This window comes from Acanthamoeba castellanii (assembly GCF_000313135.1).
Source record: "Acanthamoeba castellanii str. Neff unplaced genomic scaffold scf7180000084669, whole genome shotgun sequence".
Taxonomy (NCBI): Eukaryota; Discosea; order Longamoebia; family Acanthamoebidae; genus Acanthamoeba; species Acanthamoeba castellanii.
Window position 1 is genome coordinate 943235 of NW_004457554.1, and position 21817 is coordinate 965051.

Below are 21817 nucleotides of genomic sequence, written 5' to 3' on the forward strand. Positions count from 1 at the left end.
TGCTGCTGGAAGCAGTCGGGCTTCGGCTGGGTGTTCTAGTCGTGCTCGGGCTCGTCGTGGCCGAGGCACTTGGGCTGCGGCTGGGCGTAGGAATTCGGCTGCCACTCACCGAAGCACTCGGGCTGGCTGCGATCGAGCGACTCGGGCTGCCGGTGGGCGACACACTTGAGCTTGGACTGACGCTGACTGACGCAGTTGGGCTCGGACTTCCGGTGACTGACGCGGTCGGGCTGCGACTGCCGCTGACGGAAGCAGTCGGACTGCGTGTTGGTGTTCTGGTTCCCGTGGGCGAGACAGGCGGACTGAGTGTGGGGGTCACGCTGGGACTCGGCTCGAGACTCGGGCTCACCGTGCTGCTGGGCGTGACGCCGGGCGTAATGGAGGCGGTCACCGAAGCGCTCGGGCTGCTGGTTGGGCTGCGCGTCGGCGTCCTGCTGGGCGAGGGGAGCGAGAGCGTGAAGAACCAGTTCTCTGCTCCGTCGGAGAAGCCAACGGCGTTGTTGGCCCACACGACCACTGTGTACTCGGTCCCGGGCAGCAAGCCTGCAGAGTTGTGGTGGCGGCGGCGGCGGCGGTGGGTGTTGGTGGCCGAGCAGTGGTATGACGGAATGGTAACAGGAATTTGAAGCACGCTCGTGAGTACCTCCGAGGGAGATGGCGAGGTTCTGCGTGTTGTAGTACTGGCCTTCATCTCCTGCATAGATGCTGCACCCGACCAATCAGAGAGAAAACCGCGGTTCTTTGCACTGCGTGGGTTCAAAGGGGGGGCACGTACATCAGTACCTGGTAGTACCGAATGGAACTGCCGCCGTCGCTGGCAGAGGCCAGCCACGAGATTGTGACCGATGTGGTGGTAATGTCGGTAAGCGTCATTTCCTGCGGCGGACTGGGAGCGGAGGCGCCGCTTGTGGTGAATTGATTACCGGCCGTCGCGTCTGACCTGCCCACGCTGTTGATCGCCCGCACCGCGACGGTGTAGCTGGTGCCAGGCATCAGACCTGCCAGAGAGCGTCGGTTGGTCCACTCGCACGCAGGGCGAAGCTCAGCTGAGCAAGAGAGAGGAGCGAACCGGCAGCGTAGTAGCTTGTCGCGGTGGTGATGGCCGCAGAGCTCTCTGGTCCCCAGCTGCAGCACCAGGAAACAACAGACGGATCAGTGAACAGTGCAGGATGATAGGCGGATGGGACTACGAGGGCCGACGACTGAGGGTGGAGAACGTACGAGAGAGAGACTTCGTAGGCCGTGATCGGGGTGCTGCCGGGGCTGACCGGGGCGGCCCACGAAATGAAGGCCGACGTGACGGTGATGTTGTGAACAATGAGGTCACGCGGTGGAGTCGGCACCGTCGACGGAGCGACGGTGGTAAAGTACTCCTCGGATGACGGCGAATATGAGAGACCGCTCAGCGTCAATACAACGATCGTGTAGCTGGTCGAAGCGCTCAAGTCTGAGGTCAGGGGAGATTGTGCGCAGCGAGTCAGGTTGAGTTCGGCCAGCAATCATGTGCTGCGTCGCAGGTGTGATGGCGGCGTACCGGCGACAGACAAAAAAGTGGACTCCCTGAAAAAGGATCTGCTGTAGCTGCCGTCCCACCTGTCTCGAGAGTATACGGTAAGAACGCTGGTAAGAGGCACGGGGTGGAATGGGAAAGGGCGATTGGTACGCATAGAGGAATATCTGGTAGCCTGCGATTGGGTTGCTACCACTGTCGAGCGGGGGCAGCCAAGAGGCGATGGCCGACGTGGAGGTGATGCTGTTGACGGCCAGGTCCCGTGGTGGGTCGGGCGCCTTCTCGGGCGTGGTGAAGGGTGAGCTGGCCGCTCCGGCCGCAGAGAAACCCACACTGTTCTGGGCCGACACGGTGACCGTGTATGTTGTTTTGGGCAATAGGGCTGCGCGGCCATGTAGCGTGAGAAGCCAAGCAATACATGTGTCTAGCATATGGGGAGGGTGCTGCAGAGGGGTGGTGCTTACATGCGATGTGGATGGAGGTGTCCGACACCAAGAAGTCCAGGGTAGGGCCAGTCCACGCAAGACTGACCTTGTAGGCCAGGATAGTGCTACCGCCGTTGCTGGTTGGCACCAGCCACGAGACCTGCGCGCCCTCGGCTGTGACACCGCTGACCGTCACATTGCGCGGGGCGCTGGGAACGGTCGTAGTGGTGGTGAATGTCGTGGCGCCCGACCCTGCCGCCGAGTAGCCGACGGCATTCTTGGCCACCACAGCAAAGGTGACGCTCGTTCCAGGCGGTATGCCTAAGACGAAACCCTGGTAAGCCCAATTCTCGTCGCCGTTGCACGGGGTAAGCGGCCATGTACCACTGAGATCCACGTAGGTGTTGAGGACTCCGTCCCAGGTCAGCTGCGTCGCGCCATTGTACCTGCGCACCGCCAAAGACATACATTAGGCATCGTTAGCATTTTGGTTGGCCCGGTTGGGGCGAGGCAGGAGCGGTAATATACGTCAAAGTGACCCGGTAGCCCTCCAAGGGGCTGTTTCCGTCGCTGAGTGGGGCCAGCCACGAGACGCGGGCCGTGGTAGAGGTGACACTGTCGACTGCCACGCTGCGCGGTGCGCTCGGTACGGAGAGGGTGAGGGTGGTCAGGCTCCGCGTCAAGGCAGCAGAGAAGCCCACGGCGTTGATGGCCCACACATTGACCGTGTAGGTCCTCCCGGGCGTCAGACCTGTCACGGCACTGAGTGTGGAATCCAAAAAATGGGGCCTGGCAAGACCGTACCAGTAGCGGACAGGAACGTAGAAAAGGACTGGAAATAGCTGCTCGCATCTTCATAGCTACACCATCACCATCATCAACACACCGGCGAGAACAGGATCACCTTCTCTTCTTCCAATAAGAATCAAGTGGTGGAAGGTCTGAGAGGGAGCACGTACAAGATGCCAATCTGGTAGGAGTGAAGGGGACTGGTGCCGTTGCTCAGCGGCGGGAGCCACGAGATGAGGGCCGATGTGGGGGTGATGCTGCTCAAGGTCATATCTCTCGGCGAGCTTGGTGCGGAAGGACTGAGAGTGACAAAATTACTGACTCCGGTTCCGTCCGCAGAGGCGCCTTCCACGTTGACCGCTTTAACGACCAGAGTGTAGCTCGTGCTGGGCAACAGATCTGGCGTGTTGTGTGTTGTGTGTGGCGTGCGTTAGTGTGTGTGTGTGTGTGTGTGAGAGAGAGAGAAGAGAGGGAAGGAGAGGGAAGGCCAGTACTAGTAGGGGCGTAGGAGGTGGTGGTAGAGGTTATGGTGCTGGTCTCGGTTCCCCAGCTGCATCACCACAACGACGGGAGTTTAGATAGCCCAGGGACGTGCGGCTCATGCGAGCGCTAGGTAAGGAGGCCGTACGATAGAACGATATTGTAGCGGATGATTGGACTTCCGCCGTCGCTGGTCGGCGCCAGCCACGAGATGAGGGCCGACGTGGTGGTGATGCTGCTGACCGTCTTGTCTCGGGGGGCACTGGGCGGATTGATGGCCACCGTGGTAAAGTACGTACTCCCCGTCCCGTCGAGCGACAGGCCTCTGCTGTTGATCGCCCTCACGGCCACTGTGTAGATGGTCGAGTGATAGAGATCTGTCACACCAATCATGGGTCAATACCAGCCCCGCCTCGAGAGAAGAAGCGAGAGAGCGAGAGCGTACTGATGGCCTGGTAGTAGGTGGTGGAGACGTAGAAAAAGTCATCTTTAACCGAACCCCTGCGCACCCCGCACATGTTACTAGTCCGGTCGACAATTAATTGAAAGAGGGGAAGCGGCGGCAGGGAGAAGAAAACGAGAGAGCAGCCACGCACCCCAGGAGATACGAGAGAGCGACCTGGTAGCCCGTGATGGGACTGTTGCCGTCACTGAGCGGAGGTGACCACGTTATGTAGGCGGACGAGGTGGTGATGCTGCTAAAGGCCTTGTCCCTCGGTGGGCTGGGCGTGGTGACGGCAATCGTATCGAAGCCGAGGTGCGCCGGATCCGAGAAGCCCAGTCCATTCATCGCCCACACATAGACCGTGTAGGTGGTGCCCGATGAAAGATCTACAGCAAGCGCCCTTCGCCTGTGAGTAGGGGAGCTGACCGTTACAATACTCTTACTAACGCTGGTATGCACCTGATAAGGCCGTGAATGTTCCGTAGACGAGACGGAATTCGCTCTGTCCGTTCCAACTGCACCAGATAGTAGAGATTGGTCAGCTAAGAGGACAAGGATCTGCAGAGGGAGGCGCGTACTAGAGACCGACCTGGTAGCCCGTGATGGGACTGTTGCCGTCACTGAGCGGAGTCGACCACGTGACGAAGGCGAATGTGGTAGTGATGTTGCTGACGGCAAGGTTACGTGGCGCGCTCGGTGCAGAGAGGGATAGCGTGGTGAACGAGCGGCTTCCACCCTCCGAGTACCCGACGCCATTGAGCGCCCACACATAGACCGTGTAGGCGGTGCCGGACGATAGGCCTGCAACGAGCAATCGAAAAAGACAATGAGCGCGAACAAGAGAGCGAGCTGTCAGGCGGAAGGTGCAGTGTTCAAACCTGTCAAGGTAAAGGGACTTCCATAGGCGAAGTAATAGCTGCTGTCTGCGCCCCAACTGAGTGGTGTTGTCCGAAGATGAGCGATCAGAGCGACAAAAGAACGAAGAAGAACGAAGCAGGGGTGGACGGATTGGCGGATTAGGGGAGGCACGTACACGAGACCGACCTGGTAGCTTGATATGGGGCTGGCGCCATCGTTGAGCGGAGCGGACCACGAAACGACTGCGGACGTCGGAGTCACGCTGCTAACTGTCACGTTCCGGGGAGGGCCGGAGACTGTAGCACGGCGTACGCGCTCGTTGGCTTCTACCACATCCCCTCCTTCTTTTCTTGCCGCGTAAGAACAGAGAAGTGCGTGGGTGCAAGAATGAATGAAGGCGGAGTAAAAATCGCACCTGAGTTGCCAGCAGCTGTGGAGGAACACTTGTCGTTCGCACAGGCGCCCTCGGAAAAGGTGTTGAAGTTGTGCGTCTCCGGATAGCGGTGCACCGCTCCGTTTTCTAATGTAAACAAGAAGTGGTACGGCTGGCAGCCGTCGTTTATCGGCGAGCTGGCCGCTTCCGTGAAGTAATTACCCTGCAACACGTTTTTGAGGATCAGCTGATGAAGCTTCATTGAGGGTGTAGCCTGGCGTGAGTGGGAATGCGAACCATGCCAGGGGTACCACCGATGTCGAGGGCCAGGTCGACAGTCACACCATTGATTACCACCTGACTGGACGTAGGGGCGCCCGATGGATCCCAAAACGTGGCAAAGTATCGTATCTTGTCGTCCTGCGACCATGGAGAGAAGGAAGCACAGTGAGTCACCAACAGAGCGAACCGCACGAGCAACGCTGGTGTCAGCACCTGCATCACGATGTGGGAGCCCGACGCAATGGCAGAACGGAGGGGCTTGACGGCGTCGGCGCAAGAGCTAAGACGCGTTGTCCTTTTTGTTCACAACAGCGATTAGCCACACGCCAACGATTCACTAATGCGACAGAGGAGCTACCAGTAATAGTGGCCATTGGAATCGAATCCAACGCCCGCTCCAGCGTGACGAAATGCGGGCGAGAGGAATATGTCTCTGGACTCCTCGCTACAGAGCGCGTGAGCGGCAGCCGCCTATGTGGAGAGTGGATGACAGTTGAAGTGGGACGTGCGAAAACCAAGCTTTAACCAAGCACGATGGAGTACCAAGGAGCTGGTTGCATTCGTGGCTTGCAAAAGAACTCTCTGCGCTATGATTCTGTACATGACACATCGGATGCTATCAGGAAGGACGGAAGGAAGGACAACATGGAATGGAGAGATCGGCTGGTGATGACGTACCCGTCTGGGCAGGCATGGGCACTTACGAGCCGTGTTGAGTCATCACAGTCGTCGCGCTGGAGTTGATGGCACGTCGCCTGTCACGGGGCCATAAGAAGAGGTCCACCAGAGTCAGCTGGTCAATCGCACCAAGGCAAAAATCACCCGGGCTGGTGTGTACCAGGTTCGTGGAGTGAGCGCGAGCACGCTCCGATAGTGTGGTATCGAACCAAAGCGGTTCTCTCGCGGTCGTGGCATTTGCTGCGCTTTGTAATTTACAGTCCGCTCCCAAGAGGGGGTAGCTCGCGTCAACGAAGGTTGTTGGCCCTCCTGCTCATCACCATTCCTGTTACTTACGAGCCACCTGGTGATGGGAGCAGCGGGAGAATGGGCAGGAGCAAGTACCAACACGGGCGGCATTGATGAGGGCAAGAAACGTTCGTTCCTCGTACGAGGCCGAGTGTGCGCCGATTGTACAACTGCTCGCCGGGAGCGGGTGGAGAGGTTGACCACTCGCCAGAGTGGTCAAGAGGACAGTTGTCACCACTGCCCCCAACAGCAGCCAGTGACCCAGTCCCTTCATTGATGCTGTCACGTTCTAGCGGTTGCACAGGGGAAAGAGGGGGGGGGAGCTGAAGAAGAAAATCTCGTCTCTATTATAGATGAAATGGACCTCGTGGACACGTACAAAAAAGGCATCACTACTTGCTTTGGCCCTCGCTTGCAATCCACAACCCACGAACAGTGCCGCCTTCAGCTAAACCAGCAAACAAAACAAAATGATACGTATTTTATTCTGTTCGACTTCTTTTCAGGGTTCCAAGGAACAAGATGGAGGAGACACCAGCGACCACACCAGCGGCGCACCTACAACCCTCACCGCGTGCAGGAGGAGAAGGAGAATGCTACTTTGATTGGCTGGCGGACGAGCTGGTACTTCACATCTTGAGCTTCCTGCCCCACCACCCTTGCCCCTCGCACACGGCCCTCCTCCTGCCGGCCGTGTGTCGTCGCTGGGCGTGGGTGGTCCGCGACCGCAGCCTCGGCCCCGCCAATCTCGCCCTCGCCGACCTGCTCGACGGTGCCGAGGCCCTGCGCGAGCTGCCCGGCCTGGCCGGCTACGATACCGTACCGAGCGTCAAGAAGGGCTACGCCATCGACAAGGCCACCTCCGTGGGCCTGCCGCTACGTTGGTCGGTCAACGCCCTTGTGTGCGGCCCGCGCGGTACGGGCAAGTCCACGCTGGCCGGGCTGCTGCTCTACTTCTACGGCGCCGCGACGCAGCTGGAGCTCGATCGCACGAAGCAAGAGCTCGAGGTCCTCTACGAGGGCCTGCAGCAGCCGAAGCTGCCCAAGGGCAATCCCTACGCCGGGCGCGACAGCACCTGCGGCAAGCAGAACCTCTACTCGGCGCTGTGCGATCGCACGCGGGAGGAACGTGTCAGCGGGCGATCAGTCCACGGCCACACCAGACAAGTGGCCGTCTGGCCAAGGTACCGCCCATGTGTGTGTGGCGTGTGGCGTGTGGCGTGCGGCGTGTGGCGTGCGGCGTGCGGCGTGTAGCGTGTGGCGTGTGTGCGTGTGCGTGTGTAATGGTGGTTCCGTTCTAATCCTGCATGCTGTTTGCGCGCAGATGCACGCTGACGCTGATGGACACCCCCGGGTCGTATGAGCTGCCCAAGCCCTTCATGTCCGCAGCATTTGGGGTACGCTCGGCACCACCGGGATGAGCGTCGACGCAGATCCCGCATGAAGCTTGCACCTGACACCTGAATCTTTTCTCAGGCTCAGTGCGGCGTCGTGGTGGTGGATGCCACCACAATATTGAACGACCAGCACAAGCTCCCTGAGGTGCCCTCCCCTTCAAGACGAACAATTGCGTCAAGTGAATGATGGTCTGACATGCGGAGGACCAACAGGGAGCTGAGCTGCTCCCTGTATACAAATTCTTTGACGTGAGCCCGCTAAAGCGCGTCACGGATCAACTGGCGGTGTTGAGGACCAACAACGTTAAGTGCGTGCGCAGGCCACTCCTCTCTCATGCGTTGCTCTCGTTGCTCACCGGTTGTGAGTACTGACCCCTTTGGGTCAACACAGGCGATTGATCTTTCTGATCAACAAGATGGACAGGGTCAAATATTCGCAGGATGTCTTTGAGAAGGTGTGCGCCGAGCTGCTCGTGTTGGTGCGCGGTTGCCTTAGCCCCTTCCCCCCCAGCATCTCGTGATGTTCACTGAACCGCCACGCACGCTGCGCGGGCTGCGCAGGTGGGCACCACGGCCAAGAACTATTGGCCTCAGAACAACCTCGTCTTCATCCCCAGCTCCTACAGGGACCTCACGACCCTCTTCGGCCCCAAGGCAAAGGGCTCAGCCTCACCGATCCTCGACGAAGACCTGGACTTCGTCCTCCCGCCCTCGTCACCCTACTACACCCTCAAGCAGAAGAAGGATCCCAAAGGCAACCACCCAACGCACTCCACGACATTTTGGCCAAAAGATGACTAAATTTTCAGCTTGGCTTGTGGTGGTCGTGGTGGTCTGCAGGCGATCTAAGCTGGTTTAAGGGCCAGAACCTGCTGCAGGCGCTTCAACAGGGTACGTCCCTCCGCTGCAGTGCAGTGGGTGTGCTTCCGTGTCGCAAGTTCTGACACGTTTCGTTGTGCTGTGTCATCATCATCATGGGCGCCATTGCCAGTGTTCATTCAGCGCATCAACACCGCTCCTTCCGAGCTCATGCGCAGGGCCGAGCAGCCGCTGCGATTTTGCATGGGTACGACGCACAACAGACCGCTTCTCTCCGCGGTTGGGTCCACTTTCCACTTACTCGTACGCTGCGCGACAGACAAGGTCTACCCCAAGGCTGGCGGTTCTCACCGCAAAGGCCTGGTGGTGTCGGGATTCGTGGAAACAGGCACAATCTTCCCCCCCCCTCCACACCCAATCTTTGTAGGTCGACTAACTTCTTCCAACACTACTGATGGGGGGTGGGTGGTCCTACGTAGGCATCTTGTTGAAGGGAAGCAAACTCTTCATTTGGCCCGCGGATGCCACGTTCGCCTCCCAATTCTGGGTCTTCTCCATGCACTTCAACCGCCGGTTTGCTTCTCACTCTCATTGAGACTCGCATTGCAATCGCAACGCATCACCGACCAACATGACATGACACGATCCTTCTTCAGGGAAATTGAGTCTGCTTACCCGGGCCAGTGGGTGAGCATCCTGTTGCGCTCGGACGATCCGGCTATGACCTCGCTGAAGGCCGTCCGCCGCGGTATGGTCGCCGTCAAAGCCAAAACGAGTGCGTCCCTGCAGCCCCGCTTTACAACCCCCTTAGCCTAGTCGAACTAACGACACCCCACAATATCAGCCAAGTCAATCAAGAGCCACGCGCAGGAGATCATGGCCACGATCTCGCTCACCACACACATGCGGCTTGCGGTACGTCTCTCAGCTCTGCTGGCGGCTGGTGTGACCGAGCGTGTACAAAAGAACAGAAAAAAAAATCAACTTTCCCCGATTATTTATTGCAGGCCTCACTCGCGCCGGTGCTGTACTGTGGGACGAGCGTGGTGCCCTGTAAGGTGGTGGAGGTCATCTCTAAGCTCGACAAAGTCGGGAAGGAGCTCCCCGGCGTCGCCCATCTCAAGGGTCACAACGCGCTGGGTACGTTCTACCTTCCACCACCTCCTCCTCCTCCTCCTCTCCTATCGCTGCTGTTGACCCATGCGTGTATGTTGTTCTCCTCCGCCTGCAGTGAAATTGCAGCCGCTGAAGCCCCTCTTCTGCGAGCCGTTCATACCGACGCCCACCGCTGCGTCGGCGGCCGGCGAGAAGAAGGCCGCGACTTCGTCGACGAAGTCGCCCAAGGTCCCCAAGCGCGTCAACTCGCTCGGCCGATTCGTCCTACGCGACAACCACGTCACCTTCGCCGTCGGCTCCATACAATCCGTGGTCTACTCCTGATCATATCATATCCGTCATCGACGACCACTTCGCGGTTAAGGTGTACATCAAAGCCAATAGGTCGGGTATTGCATGGCTCGAGGGATGTTGTTTACAAGGATGCCCACCAGGATGAGGATGAGCACGTTCATGATCGCCACGCCGATGTACCACCAGCCGAGGACGTGTAAGCTCGGCGTGACGATGTACAACAGCGACAACGCGCCGCCGGGCGGGTTCATGGTACCTTGCGCGATCGGACAGGTGGTGAGACGCGAAAAGGCATCATCATCATAACAGAGGGGGAGAGGTGAGTACCGGTGATGGCCATGGCGGCAATGGCGGTGGCGACCGACAGAGCGCCCGCGAGCCATGTGAGCGACGTGGAGGCAAACGCCTTCTGGAAGGCCACCGCCAGTAGCGAAGATAGGGCGCCTCCCCCGATCATGTTGCGCGGCTGGGCTGCAGGTCACCCCACAACTCAGAGGTGAGCAAACGCAGAGCAGAGGACTTGGGTGGTGGTTTGTACCGGTGGGCAGGTCCGGCAGTGCAAAGATGAGGGTGGCCGCAGCTCCCTCGGCCGCAAAGAAGCTGGGCACGTCCGAGGGCAAGGCGTACTGCGCCACCAGCCCCGTCACCGCAATGCCCACAAATGCGCCCAACCACGACCACGCGGCCTTGTGCACCGATGATGGCCACGGCGAGCTGCGTAGGGGGCCAAAAAAAAGGCAACTTGTAAACGACTCGTCGAGTGGAGGGGCATGAAGGTATGTACTTGAACAGAGGTACGAGGGAGAGCTTGTATGCACAGGAGAAGGGCGTCTCGATGCCGTAGCTGTAGGTGCGCGGGGAGGGGAAGAGGGATCGCCAAAGGGGAAGCAGGGTGTCCTTCAGCGGATGCCGCACCCGCAGCCAACTGCTGCGCTGCTTCTCCCTCCACATGGACATCCACCCCTTCTTCGTGTCCTCCTCCCTCCCCTGAGACGTTTCTCCCTCTGCCCCAGCCGCAGCGGCGGTTGGCGAAGTAGCCGTGGTCTCCTCTGATGTTGGCCGCCCCCGAGAGTCGAGCTGCCGGAGGTGAGTCGCCTCTACGTCGTAGGGCTCCTCCTCTTCCCCTTCATGTTCTACCACGTGCTGCTGGCCGGCGGGAGGCAGTCGGCCCATCCAGGCGAGTAGTGGCTGGCGGCAGCTCTGGGGGAGACTCGCGAAGACCTCCTCCCGCTGCGCTCTGGTAGACCTGAAGAGTGCATCCACCAGCTCGTGCCACCTCTCCTTCTCTTCTTCCTCTTCGGACCCTGTGTCGTGGTGAGATGCTGTCTGCTGCTCCATGGCTTGTGAAATCTCTCCAGTCCTGTTGCGGGCGCTCGTCTCAAGAGTCGCAAGCTGGGCCTTTGACTTCGTTGCAGAGAGCCACCCTTCACCAGCAATTCCGCCGGAAAGCAGCTCGCTGACAGCGACACCCCGACCAGCGCTGATTGGTTGGTTTTTATTTTATACATACAGCACGGCAGGATGGTCCTCATGGTGTGCTGTACAAAAAAGGCCTATAACGTCATCAGTGTCGACTAGCTGATGATCTTGTCCAGGCGCACCATGGAGTAGTAGGTGGAGGCCACCAGCCACACGGTGAAGATGCCAAACAGGAACCGCGTGCGATAGTTCAGGATCGTGAGGTTGCGTCCCTGGTGATGAAGAAACACCACGCGAGGTGAGGAGGAGAAGCCAGCGCAGCGGGGACCATTGCGTTTGACGTACCGTCGAGGCCGCGTTGATACGATAAACGAAGTAGATGATCATCTTGTTGAGCATGTCGCCGCCCGCCTCCGCGGCAAACATGAACAGGAAGCGCAGCATCAACCCTTTTTCGAGTGGGACGTCACAGCCTTAGTGCAAGTGGGCCACTTGTCGATCGAGCTTTGGGAGGCGTGGGCGTACCTTCGAACTCGTCTTCCGAAAGGTCCGTGATGAGAGGGTAGACGTCGCTGTTGTAGGAATATCTGCACACGGGCGATGCGGCCATCAGTGAAACGACGTTGCTTCCGTTGGAAAGAGGGGAGCAGCAACAACGTACCGGATGATGGGGAAGAGAATGAAGGTCGTCGCGATGGAGGTGTAGGTTGCTGGCAACGACACGAAGCGATGCGCGGGTGAGCGACGATAGAAGAATAAAGAAGTGAATAGTGCGCGAGTGAGTGTAGGTCGTAACAACAAGTACCGATTTCGTCGAAGTAGTACTCCACCGTGAGGATGGTGAGATAGTTCTCGTAGGTGACCTCCGAAGGGGCAATGGCCTCGGCCAGCACGTTGAGCCACTTTTTGTTCGGTTTCTGGAACGCCAAAGTTGAACCCCTCAGGGAGTTAGAGTGCGTGGACCACGCACACCTCAAGTTGTGGTGTACCTGAAGCCTGCGCTTGAGGGTGTCGAAGCGGAGATCGTAGAACCACTGGGACATTTGCACGGGATAGAGCGTGAACTGCGTGAGGAAGACGACGACGGACACGGCGATCACCACCCACCACTCTGTGCCACGATGCCACGCCGCACACACAAACCGGTGTTAACACATTCCACAGCTTCGCGAAAGAGCGCGGGCAGGTGCAGGTGCGGTGGCGGTGGAGAGAGGAAGCGATACGGTTGACGGAAAGGAAGAGGTTTCGGTAGTAGAGGTAGAGCATCATGGGGACGGCAAACTGCGAGAAGTACTTCAGTTCCTTGACGCCGGGCAGCTTGTCGTTGATGGAGAACATGATCTGGACCGCCAGGGCTGCGTCGTGAGCTCATGGAGCGGACGCAACAATAGCACCACGCTCGATCGATCGACAGGGAGGAGGCACCTTGAGGATAATCACTCGCACGAGCTGGTAGAGGATCAACGTAAGAATGCCGAAGAAGGAGTTCCTGAAGACGTCCAACTGCACAACGAACTCTGCGCGATCCAACATAGAATAGAGAGGGGCCGTGAGCATTCGGGCCTACTAGTATCAACAAGCTTGGGCCACAAGGCACGCACCGGTAAAGAACTGCAGCCACGCCCACACGCCATAGAGAAGCGCCCTGTCACAGTCGGTGGATAGTGTCAGTAGAAGAAGCGGGGTGCGGGCCTGGCCGGCAACAACCACAGCAAAGTACCGTACCGGTAGATGAATCCCCAGACGAGCGTCTTCCACGCGATCTCCACGTTGGCCGTGGATGACTCCTGCTTGCGGTTCCAATCTATCCACCTGCAGATCGCCGCCATGTGCACGTCAGGATGAGCATACATGGTGGCCGGAGAGATGATGGTGACGGAAATAAGCGGCGTACTCGATGAAGCAGAAGATGTTGTAGAACCAGCGGGAGCAGTGCATATCCTTCTCCTGGTAGGTCTTTTGCTGATCCTGGAAGGTGGGTCCGCGCTTCTTGTCGGCCTCGATCTTGAGCGAGTTGGTGTAGTTCTTCAGGCCCTCCAAATCGATCTTTGGATCGCCATCCGAGCCCTGGTAGACCGCTGGAAGCGGGGCTGGCTCCCACTTAGGTGTCTGGGTGGGTTGGTGTGTGGGTGGGTGGGTGGGTATTGAATGGGTGGTGTGTCGTTGAGGAAGTGATGAGAGATCCCAGTTGCTGAATACGAAAGTTGTGGACGCACCTGCTTGAAGACGCGGGATCGCCACACGTGGATGGCAAAGCAGATAAGATTGAGGAAGAGCCCGTAGAGCGCTACCAGCGTGTAGGCCAGCTTCTGGTGATCGATGTCTGCACGGGCACAATGTGAAGAGAGGCGGTTCAACAATCGCTCCAGTCGCACCGCAATAGCGCGAGAGTGTGAGCCGGCGGTGTACCGGTGATCTTCATCACGGCGTACCACCCGACCGTGCCCGAAATGAACATCACGTTGAACACCTGACACTGCACTTGGCTGCAGCCTGCAAGCCACACAGAGAGGAAAGCCAAGAGGGTACACCGTTAACATCATTTTATTTATTTTAATTGTTTATTTATTTACCAGCGAAGGAGCAAGAGCGGGGGGGGGCGCACCAGGGAGAAGAATATCGAACCAGGTCTGCCACATGAGGAAGGAGTAGAAGAAGTAAATGCCGCTGTTGACGGCCCACGAGTAGTAGTTGATGTTGGGCAGCAGGATCCAACCGAGGGCCACGAGGAAGGGCAGCACGAGGAACTGGCCATAGATGAAGACCGACCGCCACGAGGTCGAGAGCGGCAGACCCTGCTTCTTGATGAAGCCCTTCACCGTCGGGTGGCGCGGTCGTCTAAGCTCCGAGCGCCCATGGGCGAGGCCCTCCGCATCCTCGGGGTAGAGGAATCCATCAACGAGCCCGCGACCAGACAAGGGTCCGGCCGCGGCGGGCGGCAAGGCAGTGGGGGGCAGCGGACCCGGTCGCTCTTCTCGCGGCGATCTGGAACGGGGGTCCAGGAGGGGCTGGTTGAGCCCACTGCTCGTGCCGCTGCTGCTGGCCCTCAGCGGGGGCAAGCCCTTCCCTCCCTTCATTGGGAAAGAGATAAATGAATAATGAGGGAGGGTAAAAGAGTGATCGAGCGGGCAGACCCAGTCGCTCAATCGGTCTGGGTTGTAGAGAAAGAATAAAAAAAAAAAAGAGAAGAGGTCGCGGGGGTGGCAAGATGGAGGAGGAAGAAGGAGACGAAGAAGACACCCCCTGCACGTAAAAACAAGTTCGTGCTGGCTCGCGCCGAGAATACCACGCATACCGATCGGGTGGCCACGGAAAAATAAAAAGCAAAAAAGAAAATAGCCGCAAATCACAAGACAACGGGAGTAAATTGGTAAAAAATAAATAACATGTACTGTAAATGTGCAGTAATCTCTTCTAGAAGAGTACGCACAGACCTCCGTCGCGATGCTTCTTGGCCTCGACGATGGCAGGCACCAGCTCCTCCGGCGAGCAAGCCTGCTTGAGCCAGGGGTGCTGCACACAATCGGAACGAAAGACGAAACGCGTCAGTAATGGGTGCACGGGAGCAGCGCTCTGGGCAGTGGCCACACGTACGTCCAGGAGTTCCTCCGAGGTCGCGCGGGCGTAGACGTCACGCTCCACGCATCGGTTGAGGAAGTGGTGGAATTCGGAGGACCACGTTGCGGCGTTCTTCACCGGCGGCACTCCCTTCGTGGTTATGTACAGCAGCGCCTGCACACACAGCACACATCACACAGTGGGCAATCACCACCACCATCATCCGGTCAGTCACACCTCTCGCCTTGAATGGTGGGCGAATCGACAACTGCGGGCGGGGCAAAGAAATGGACCTTGGTCGGAGGGAGGTTGAGGTAAGGCGGCGAGCCCTGGACCATCTCCATGATGAGGATGCCCAGCGACCAGATGTCCACCTTGGGGCCGTAGTCGATTCCCTTGATCACCTCCGGAGCCTTGGAAAAATAATAAAACAGCAACGGGAGAAGCCCAACACGTGTAAGCCGCTGAGAGCCAAGAGCGCGACTACGGAGATAAAAGGCAAAGGAAGGCAAGATGCACCATCCAATAGGCCGTGCCCAAAATTGTGTTCCTTTGCTGTTTCTCTTCGGTCAGCTGCGCCGCAAACCCGAAATCGGCTGTGGGTCGTCACGGTGTGGTCAGCAATGCATATTAGTAGTGCTCCCAGGGACAACAGGTGCAAGAGGCTATCGTACTGATTTTGACCTGGCCCTTGGCCGACAACAAAATGTTGTTGCTCTTGATGTCTCTGTGCAGACGCCCCATCGAGTGGACGTAGTGCAGCGCTTTCACGCACTGGTCATGAGGAATGTTGGACGTCAGCGGGAGTTCTCCGTGGCGATATTGGGTGTCCGACAGACGAGAGCGAGTGAGTGTATGGATGGGGCACCTCGCGAGCAATAAAGGCCACCTGCCGTTCGGTGAGCCTGAACTGGTCGTAGATCTCCACGATCTCTAGCAAGGACCCTCCGCCGCAGTACTCCATTACCACCTGGAGGTGTGCCCAACGTCAGTCTGCCGCGAATAGGAACCACACCGCAGCGAAGTGGGACGGAAGCCGTACCCAAACGACGTCATCGATGCGGTAGCTATCGATGAAGCGGACGATGCTGGGATTCTGGCAGGTCTTCATGATGCCAATCTCCATGGCCAAATACTCCTCCTTGTTCTTTCGGTTGATCTGCATCTTCTTGATGGCCACCTGTCGTTTTCGCGCGCGGAGATCGGAGCTATATCAATGAACAGAACTCGAAGCAGATTAGGCAGAGGAGCGCACCTTTTCGCCAGTTCTCGTATTGGTGGACAGGAACACCTCGCCAAAGCCACTGTTGACAGCAAGCAGGCAGGCAACCGAGCGAGTAAGACCCCAGAGTCGGTCAACTAAGACGAAGCACGTACCCTTTGCCGATCTTGGTCTTCATTACCGGGTACAGTGGCCGGGGATCTTCCGTGTTGACCAGGTCCGCTGTTGTTTGCGGGCACCTTGGTGAGCACACGCGAGGCTGCATGGGCATTGAGCGAAAGCAGGGTATAGGACGTACTGAGTGTGGTGTATTCGGGCAACTGCAGAGCGTTCACCTGAGCCTGCAGCGTCTGCACTTCCGTGGCACGGCTGATGGGCGTGGAGAGTGGTTGAATGCCTGCCACAGTCTGCTGCCGAGGGTGCACGGCGCCCGGCAGAGGCGCTGCGTTACGCGGGCAGGCAACGTAAGCCATGACTCCATCAACTCACACTGGAGAGGGGAGATGTCGAAGCGTACCGGTGGGGGCGCTTCCGAGTTGCGGTGCCAGCGTATCGCCGTTCTCAGGGAAAGCGTGCGTCTGCCTGTCCTGCCCGGCGGCAACGGCCGTGCGCTGGCGACTCCACCGCCTCCGACTTGCGTGTTGCGCGCCACCGACCCGCCGATCGTCGTTCCATGCGAGGGACGCCCAGCGATGCCTTTGTGGTTGGGGGAGGAAGGTGCGAATACTCCGCTCAGCTGACGTTCAACGGTTGCATCGATGAAATGACAGCACCGACCAAGTAGTGCGGGGTGTACCCTGCGGAGTCGAGGGTGGAGGGACGATCACGCTCCCGCCCCTGCGTCCGCTGCCATCTTCCTGGCAAGCACTTTGCCGAACGGCTGCGCCAAACGCCTGCTCCGGAAAATAAAAAGCGGAGGTCAACAACAAATCACCTCGACGGTCGTCACACGATTGGGGTGTGGGTTGGCTGCAGGGCCTTGGGACATTTTTGCACCTGTCGAGCACTGATCAAGGATGCACTCGACCCGAGAAGCGTTCTCCTCGGAGGCGGGCTCTGCGGCTGAGAGGGGGAGAGAGAGAGTTCAGCGGTGAGACGAACCGGCTTAAGAACAAGCCCGGCGAAGGCGGACGCACTCCTGAGTCTGCCGGTGGGGAGAGGGGAGTCGCGTCAAACGACCCAGATCGCATCTTCGAAGCGACGGTGTATCCACCATCGTCCTTGCTGCGCCTGCAGACATGCAACAGACCCACAAATGCGTGAGTGTCGTCGGAAAGAAGAGAAAACGAGATGGTGGCCTCGTCGGTACCCTGAAGGGATTCCGGCCTTGAGCAGCTGGCTGGACGTGTAGTTGGTCGAGAACCGAGGCAGGACCTTGTCGCTCGATTCGATCAGCTTGCTCTGGAATTCCAAAATGCTGAGGACCTCGTCGGGATTGCTGTCGATGTCCTGCGGCGTGAGGCCCGAGGAGCGAAGGATGGCGCCCCACGCGGGCGGCAGACCCTAATCAAGACGAAGAAGAGTTACAAATATGTCAGACATCCACCCGGTACGCTGTGCTACGACAGAGGAAAGAGATAGACGCACCACAAAGCCTGCGTCCGGTTCGTATGTGATGTGCGCCTTGTGCTTGACGTTGAACGGCGTGCCCACGACCGACAGGCTGCTGATGGCTTTGTTGAGCACCTCCATCCATTCGTCCACCTCGTTTGTGTCCTGGAGGAGTAGACGACACTCACTCGGCCGTCAGCCGTCAGCCATCACCACCGCTGTTCGTCTGCGCGCTCTCCTCCTGTACTCCAAGCGTACCTTAGCTCCGAGATAGAATGTCTTGTTGTCGGCTGCGGGCATTTAAGAAGAGAACACAAGGTTAGACGAATCGGCGGCTGGCGAGGAGAACTGCTGCGTGGCAGTGGGAGGCAAAGGAGGGAGAACCGGAGGAGAAGAGTTCGAAGCAGTGGTCGCGCTTGACGGACGTTCCCACGTTGACGTTGGGCGGAATGGGGAAGGTCACCTTGGCGTCCTTGAGCTTTATGCAGCCCGCCGGCTGGGTGTCCTGCGCAGCAGCCAAGCACAAACAGCCCCGAGCGTGTCAGCCGCCACCAGGTGGACTCGATAGAACGAGGGCGTGCGCGATGGTGATCATGGCCGTACCTTCTCATTCTTGAAATAGAGGAGGTAGTCCTTCTTCAAGACGAAGTAGCGGGGCTTCCAGTTCTTCACAATGTGCCCTGTGCCATTTGTTATTCATGTGTTGTAGTCAATTATGAACAGCGAAAAGCAATAAATAAGCAGAAAACTTATAATAAATAAGTTATAACATATATTCAATGCAATGCAATATATTCAATAAGATTCCAAACAATAAAAAAGAACGGAGAAAGAGATTGAGGGGGGGGATGAAGACAAAGAGAAGAGGAACCTTGCTTGACGAGGAAGCCCTCCTTAACTTGCGTGCGCGCGTTGGTTGCCGAAGATTGAAGGGTGGAAGCCCGAGCGGAAGCCATCTTCTGCACCACTTGTAGCAGTTCATCCTTGGGCTGTGGGAAGAAGAAAAGGAGGGTGAGAAGACATTTCGTAAGTTGTACCCTCCGAGAGCCAGAGAGACGGAACCAATTCCATGTCGGGTACGGAGAACGCAGAGGCCCTTGACCCTGCTCTCTTCTTTGGCGGGAGCACACCCTGCGCAACGGCGTCTTGATAGTTGATGTGTGTGTATCAGTGCCTGGCCACCAATACCACACAGGACCTTTAATTATGATTAATTTGAATTTCTTGCATTTTCTTAGAGGAAGGAAAATGATCAAAAATAAATAAAATCGGAGAAAGAAGATGAAGAGGACGCTCCTGCTCGCAGGTCGGTGCGGCTCGACTGCCACGGCACTTCCTTCTTGCACGCGAGTCTGCCGTACGACCGCGGCAGCATGGCGAGTCCCTACGCGGGCGGTAGGGCCGCTTTTCCACTCTGTGCGTAGTATAGCCACCGTTCACGGCAGCCCGCAGCAGCAGCAGGGGGCGGCCACGGGCGGCTCGACGGTGGACGAGGAGGAAGTGCAGCGGCTGTCGGAGAGCGCGCGGCTGCGGTGGTGGGACCCCGAGGGAGAGATGAAGCCCCTCCACCGCATGAACCCCAAGCGGGTGGCCTACCTCCGCACATGCCTCACCAAGCGCCTCGGTCTCCCTCCGCTCGCACCGCAGCCCTTCACCGGCCTTCGCTTCCTCGACGTCGGCTGTGGCCCTGGCCTCCTGACCGAGGTATTACCCCCCCCCCCCAATGCCACTCATCGATGCAAGGCCCGACCTTATACGCGGTGTTACAGTCGCTGGCGCGGTTGGGTGGGGAGGTGCTGGGTGTGGATGCGTCGGCAGCCAACATACAGACGGCGATCAAGCACTCGTCGGGGGATTCCTCGCTGTCGACTCTGGCTTATCGTCATGGCACGGCTGGTACCGTTCCGACCCACACGTCACGACCAACACATTCTCCGAGCGAAACACTCACTCACGCGTGTTATGAGCACAGAGGGTCTGGCAGCAGAAGGACAGCAGTTTGACGTGGTGAGCAGCCTCGAGGTGATCGAACATGTCAACAACCCCGAGCTCTTCATCAACTCCCTCAGCGGTCTGGTCAAGGTGCCGTCCCACCTGGCCCTTCATTCATTGGAGCTGTATTGGGGTGGGAGTCGGCGTTAGCTCACGGGAACCCTTTCTCCCCTGTGCACAGCCGGGCGGTAGCCTGTTTCTGTCTACCATCAACCGAACGATGAAATCCTACGCGCTCGCCATTGTAGGCGCTGAGTATATCCTGGGCTGGGTGCCACCGGGCACGCATCAGTGGAACAAATTCGTGCAGCCCACGGAGCTGGGCGTTCTTCTGCAACGGTGCGTGGTGGCGTGATCTGTTGTCCCGCTCTCCGCCTCACGGCTTCTGATCGCTATCTAACCGCACGCACGCAACCACATGACACCAGAGCGGGCATGAACTTGGAGGAGCTGACGGGGCTCGCCTACCAGCCGTGGAACGGGTCGTGGTCATTCACCACCGACACCTCGGTCAACTATCTGCTGTGGGCCACCAAGCCCCTCGCCCAATAGACCCTATTGACTCGGACCGACTATGGTCTATAAACGCGTGCTCAATGCGGAAACAAGGTAACTTCTCCTAACTTGAGTTCAACCACCTTTCGGGAGGGAGTGGCGGTACTGCGGGTGAAGGGCTTTCTCTGTGGACTTGGAAGAACTTGTTCAGTCTCTCGTCATGGCCTCTTTCTCGTTCCTGTTCGCGGTTGCCGCTACTCTCCTCCTCTTGCTCGTGGTCGGGGGCAGCACTGCCTCCGCAGAGGTCGCAGTGCCAGTGGCCGCAGATGTCCCGCTCTATGCACTTTGGTCTGGCCTGACCAGCACCTTCTTCAACATCTCCACCATTGACTCGAGCACCGGTACGCAGCCCCCATATATCTCTTTCTTCATCTCTCACTCCATTCCATAGTCAGCTCTAAGCTCTACTCTACTCTCTATTCTCTGCTCTCCTTCTTCGCAGGAGCCCAGGGGCCGCAACTCTACACGAGTGCGGAGTGGGTTATGCTTTTCCCCATCACCCCGGCAGTGGACCATCAAGGCAAGCGACTCTTTGCTCCTTTGCTCAGCATGGCCGTACGCCGCCTCGCACTAGCAGTGGCTGTATGCGTACAGAAGTGTCCGTGGGCTCACACTCGTTTGTGGAACGAGTGTGTAGAAACAGGAGATGGCGCTGGGCGTGTTCGACGTGTCCAAGGTGTCTACTGGGCAGGTGACGCTGGAGACGACCATCAAGATCGGCGAAACCTACGTCATGGGCCTGCACTACGATCCTGCTGGTGATCAGGTGTGGGTCATTGGCACCGACATGCGTTCGTTTTCCCGCTCATGGCCCATTCCATCGGGGCGGATAGTGGGGTATTGATGTTCCTTTCCGCGATAGACAAGCGTGCCTCTGGCGTGTGGGTAGAGCTTGTCGATCTCTCCGCGGGCACTTCCAAGCGCGTGGCTACCGTCCCTTATGGCGCGGTGCCTGCCGCCTCCGGTACCCGAATTCTCCTCTGATCGTGCACGTGCGCTCTTCCCTTGACAGTTGCTTGTCCAGGCATTGGCGGTGCGCCCACTGCATTCGATCAGAAGAACAGGCTGCTTGTTTTCCCTGCGAGGACGGAAGGAACTTCTCGTACGCCCCCATCTTTCTTCTCTCTCACACACACGCTCGGCGAAACTAATCTCCATCTTCTCTCCGCTGCAGCGCACTTCTATTGGACTCGTTTGGATGTGCAGAAGTTGGAGTGGAGCAACGTGACGCTGGACACTCTCTACCCTGCCGCCATGGTCACTTCCACACGCCCCGCGCCCCGTCACACTACTCACCTTTCTTATTTTAAAATAACTAACAATCCGATAGGCGTGGGATAGCGAGAGCGGATTGTCGTACGGGCTGTTCAGCCCCGCCTCCGGCAACGGGGGTCCGTTGGCCTTCGGTACCATCGATTCACTCACCGGCAAGGTGCACGACATCAATCAATGGGACTCCACCAAGTTTGTCTTCATAGTCGGCTCCCTGGCCGCCTACAGCCCGACCAAGTCTCAGTTTTACTCGGGTACGCACCACTCCTCTCGCTCATGCCCCGAATGCGCCCGACCGATGATGTGCTCACCTGTGTACACCTACTACTACCACCTACGGCTAGTGTCTGGAACGGGTGAGAGTCCTCCCGTTGCGCTGTTGTCCGCCTCCACTGTGTCTGGCCAACTCGAGCATGCGACCTACTTCTCCGGCAGAGAAGTCCAGCCGAGCGGTCTCTTCTGCCTGTAGTCAGCACTCGAACTGGCAAGCGCTT

General features: G+C 58.2%; 7 protein-coding genes across 7 annotated transcripts; 4 read left to right on the forward strand and 3 right to left on the reverse strand.

Moving 5' to 3' along the window:
- Nucleotides 1–35: 35 nt before the first annotated feature.
- ACA1_117200 (Titin, putative) lies at nucleotides 36–5381 on the reverse strand (the record flags this gene model as incomplete). Its single annotated transcript, XM_004342308.1, is given in 23 exon segments — nucleotides 36–302; nucleotides 320–543; nucleotides 644–705; nucleotides 794–1046; nucleotides 1070–1125; nucleotides 1222–1447; nucleotides 1535–1593; nucleotides 1664–1892; nucleotides 1975–2381; nucleotides 2464–2686; nucleotides 2740–2795; nucleotides 2895–3123; nucleotides 3219–3274; nucleotides 3353–3581; nucleotides 3650–3705; nucleotides 3801–4035; nucleotides 4109–4164; nucleotides 4228–4450; nucleotides 4528–4565; nucleotides 4683–4776; nucleotides 4923–5154; nucleotides 5178–5300; nucleotides 5376–5381. The coding sequence occupies 23 exon segments, from the start codon at nucleotides 5379–5381 to the stop codon at nucleotides 36–38; spliced, it is 3639 nt and encodes a 1212-aa protein (XP_004342357.1).
- A 1269-nt stretch (nucleotides 5382–6650) lies between these two features.
- Nucleotides 6651–8326, forward strand: ACA1_117210 (uncharacterized protein; the record flags this gene model as incomplete). The annotated part of the gene is made up of 6 exons (XM_004342309.1): nucleotides 6651–7312; nucleotides 7453–7525; nucleotides 7605–7670; nucleotides 7739–7833; nucleotides 7917–8004; nucleotides 8087–8326. 6 exons carry the CDS (start codon nucleotides 6651–6653, stop codon nucleotides 8324–8326), a joined length of 1224 nt encoding a protein of 407 aa, XP_004342358.1.
- Nucleotides 8327–8554: 228 nt separating this feature from the next.
- On the forward strand, nucleotides 8555–9784 carry ACA1_117220 (translation elongation factor 1alpha, putative; the record flags this gene model as incomplete). The annotated part of the gene is made up of 7 exons (XM_004342310.1): nucleotides 8555–8591; nucleotides 8664–8687; nucleotides 8824–8917; nucleotides 9001–9119; nucleotides 9189–9259; nucleotides 9352–9484; nucleotides 9576–9784. 7 exons carry the CDS (start codon nucleotides 8555–8557, stop codon nucleotides 9782–9784), a joined length of 687 nt encoding a protein of 228 aa, XP_004342359.1.
- Nucleotides 9785–9831: 47 nt separating this feature from the next.
- On the reverse strand, nucleotides 9832–11092 carry ACA1_117230 (HPP family protein; the record flags this gene model as incomplete). Its single annotated transcript, XM_004342311.1, has 4 exons — nucleotides 9832–10010; nucleotides 10082–10225; nucleotides 10293–10468; nucleotides 10539–11092. The coding sequence occupies 4 exons, from the start codon at nucleotides 11090–11092 to the stop codon at nucleotides 9832–9834; spliced, it is 1053 nt and encodes a 350-aa protein (XP_004342360.1).
- Nucleotides 11093–11328: 236 nt separating this feature from the next.
- Nucleotides 11329–18460, reverse strand: ACA1_117240 (p21-activated protein kinase; the record flags this gene model as incomplete). The annotated part of the gene is made up of 34 exons (XM_004342312.1): nucleotides 11329–11445; nucleotides 11519–11622; nucleotides 11699–11760; nucleotides 11835–11883; nucleotides 11979–12090; nucleotides 12163–12284; nucleotides 12397–12528; nucleotides 12568–12676; nucleotides 12775–12784; nucleotides 12899–12985; nucleotides 13068–13282; nucleotides 13390–13496; nucleotides 13583–13666; nucleotides 13779–14244; nucleotides 14600–14686; nucleotides 14768–14905; nucleotides 15025–15144; nucleotides 15251–15327; nucleotides 15406–15505; nucleotides 15600–15701; nucleotides 15774–15911; nucleotides 15987–16035; nucleotides 16109–16175; nucleotides 16252–16395; nucleotides 16471–16649; nucleotides 16750–16846; nucleotides 16950–17009; nucleotides 17086–17183; nucleotides 17263–17456; nucleotides 17541–17669; nucleotides 17763–17794; nucleotides 17889–18009; nucleotides 18108–18184; nucleotides 18376–18460. 34 exons carry the CDS (start codon nucleotides 18458–18460, stop codon nucleotides 11329–11331), a joined length of 3870 nt encoding a protein of 1289 aa, XP_004342361.1.
- Nucleotides 18461–18785: 325 nt separating this feature from the next.
- ACA1_117250 (ubiquinone biosynthesis Omethyltransferase) lies at nucleotides 18786–20048 on the forward strand (the record flags this gene model as incomplete). Its single annotated transcript, XM_004342313.1, has 6 exons — nucleotides 18786–18814; nucleotides 18929–19208; nucleotides 19274–19400; nucleotides 19477–19586; nucleotides 19678–19835; nucleotides 19925–20048. 6 exons carry the CDS (start codon nucleotides 18786–18788, stop codon nucleotides 20046–20048), a joined length of 828 nt encoding a protein of 275 aa, XP_004342362.1.
- Nucleotides 20049–20211: 163 nt separating this feature from the next.
- ACA1_117260 (uncharacterized protein) lies at nucleotides 20212–21792 on the forward strand (the record flags this gene model as incomplete). The annotated part of the gene is made up of 8 exons (XM_004342314.1): nucleotides 20212–20392; nucleotides 20494–20606; nucleotides 20689–20842; nucleotides 20914–21015; nucleotides 21076–21153; nucleotides 21226–21308; nucleotides 21382–21577; nucleotides 21668–21792. 8 exons carry the CDS (start codon nucleotides 20212–20214, stop codon nucleotides 21790–21792), a joined length of 1032 nt encoding a protein of 343 aa, XP_004342363.1.
- Nucleotides 21793–21817: the final 25 nt, after the last annotated feature.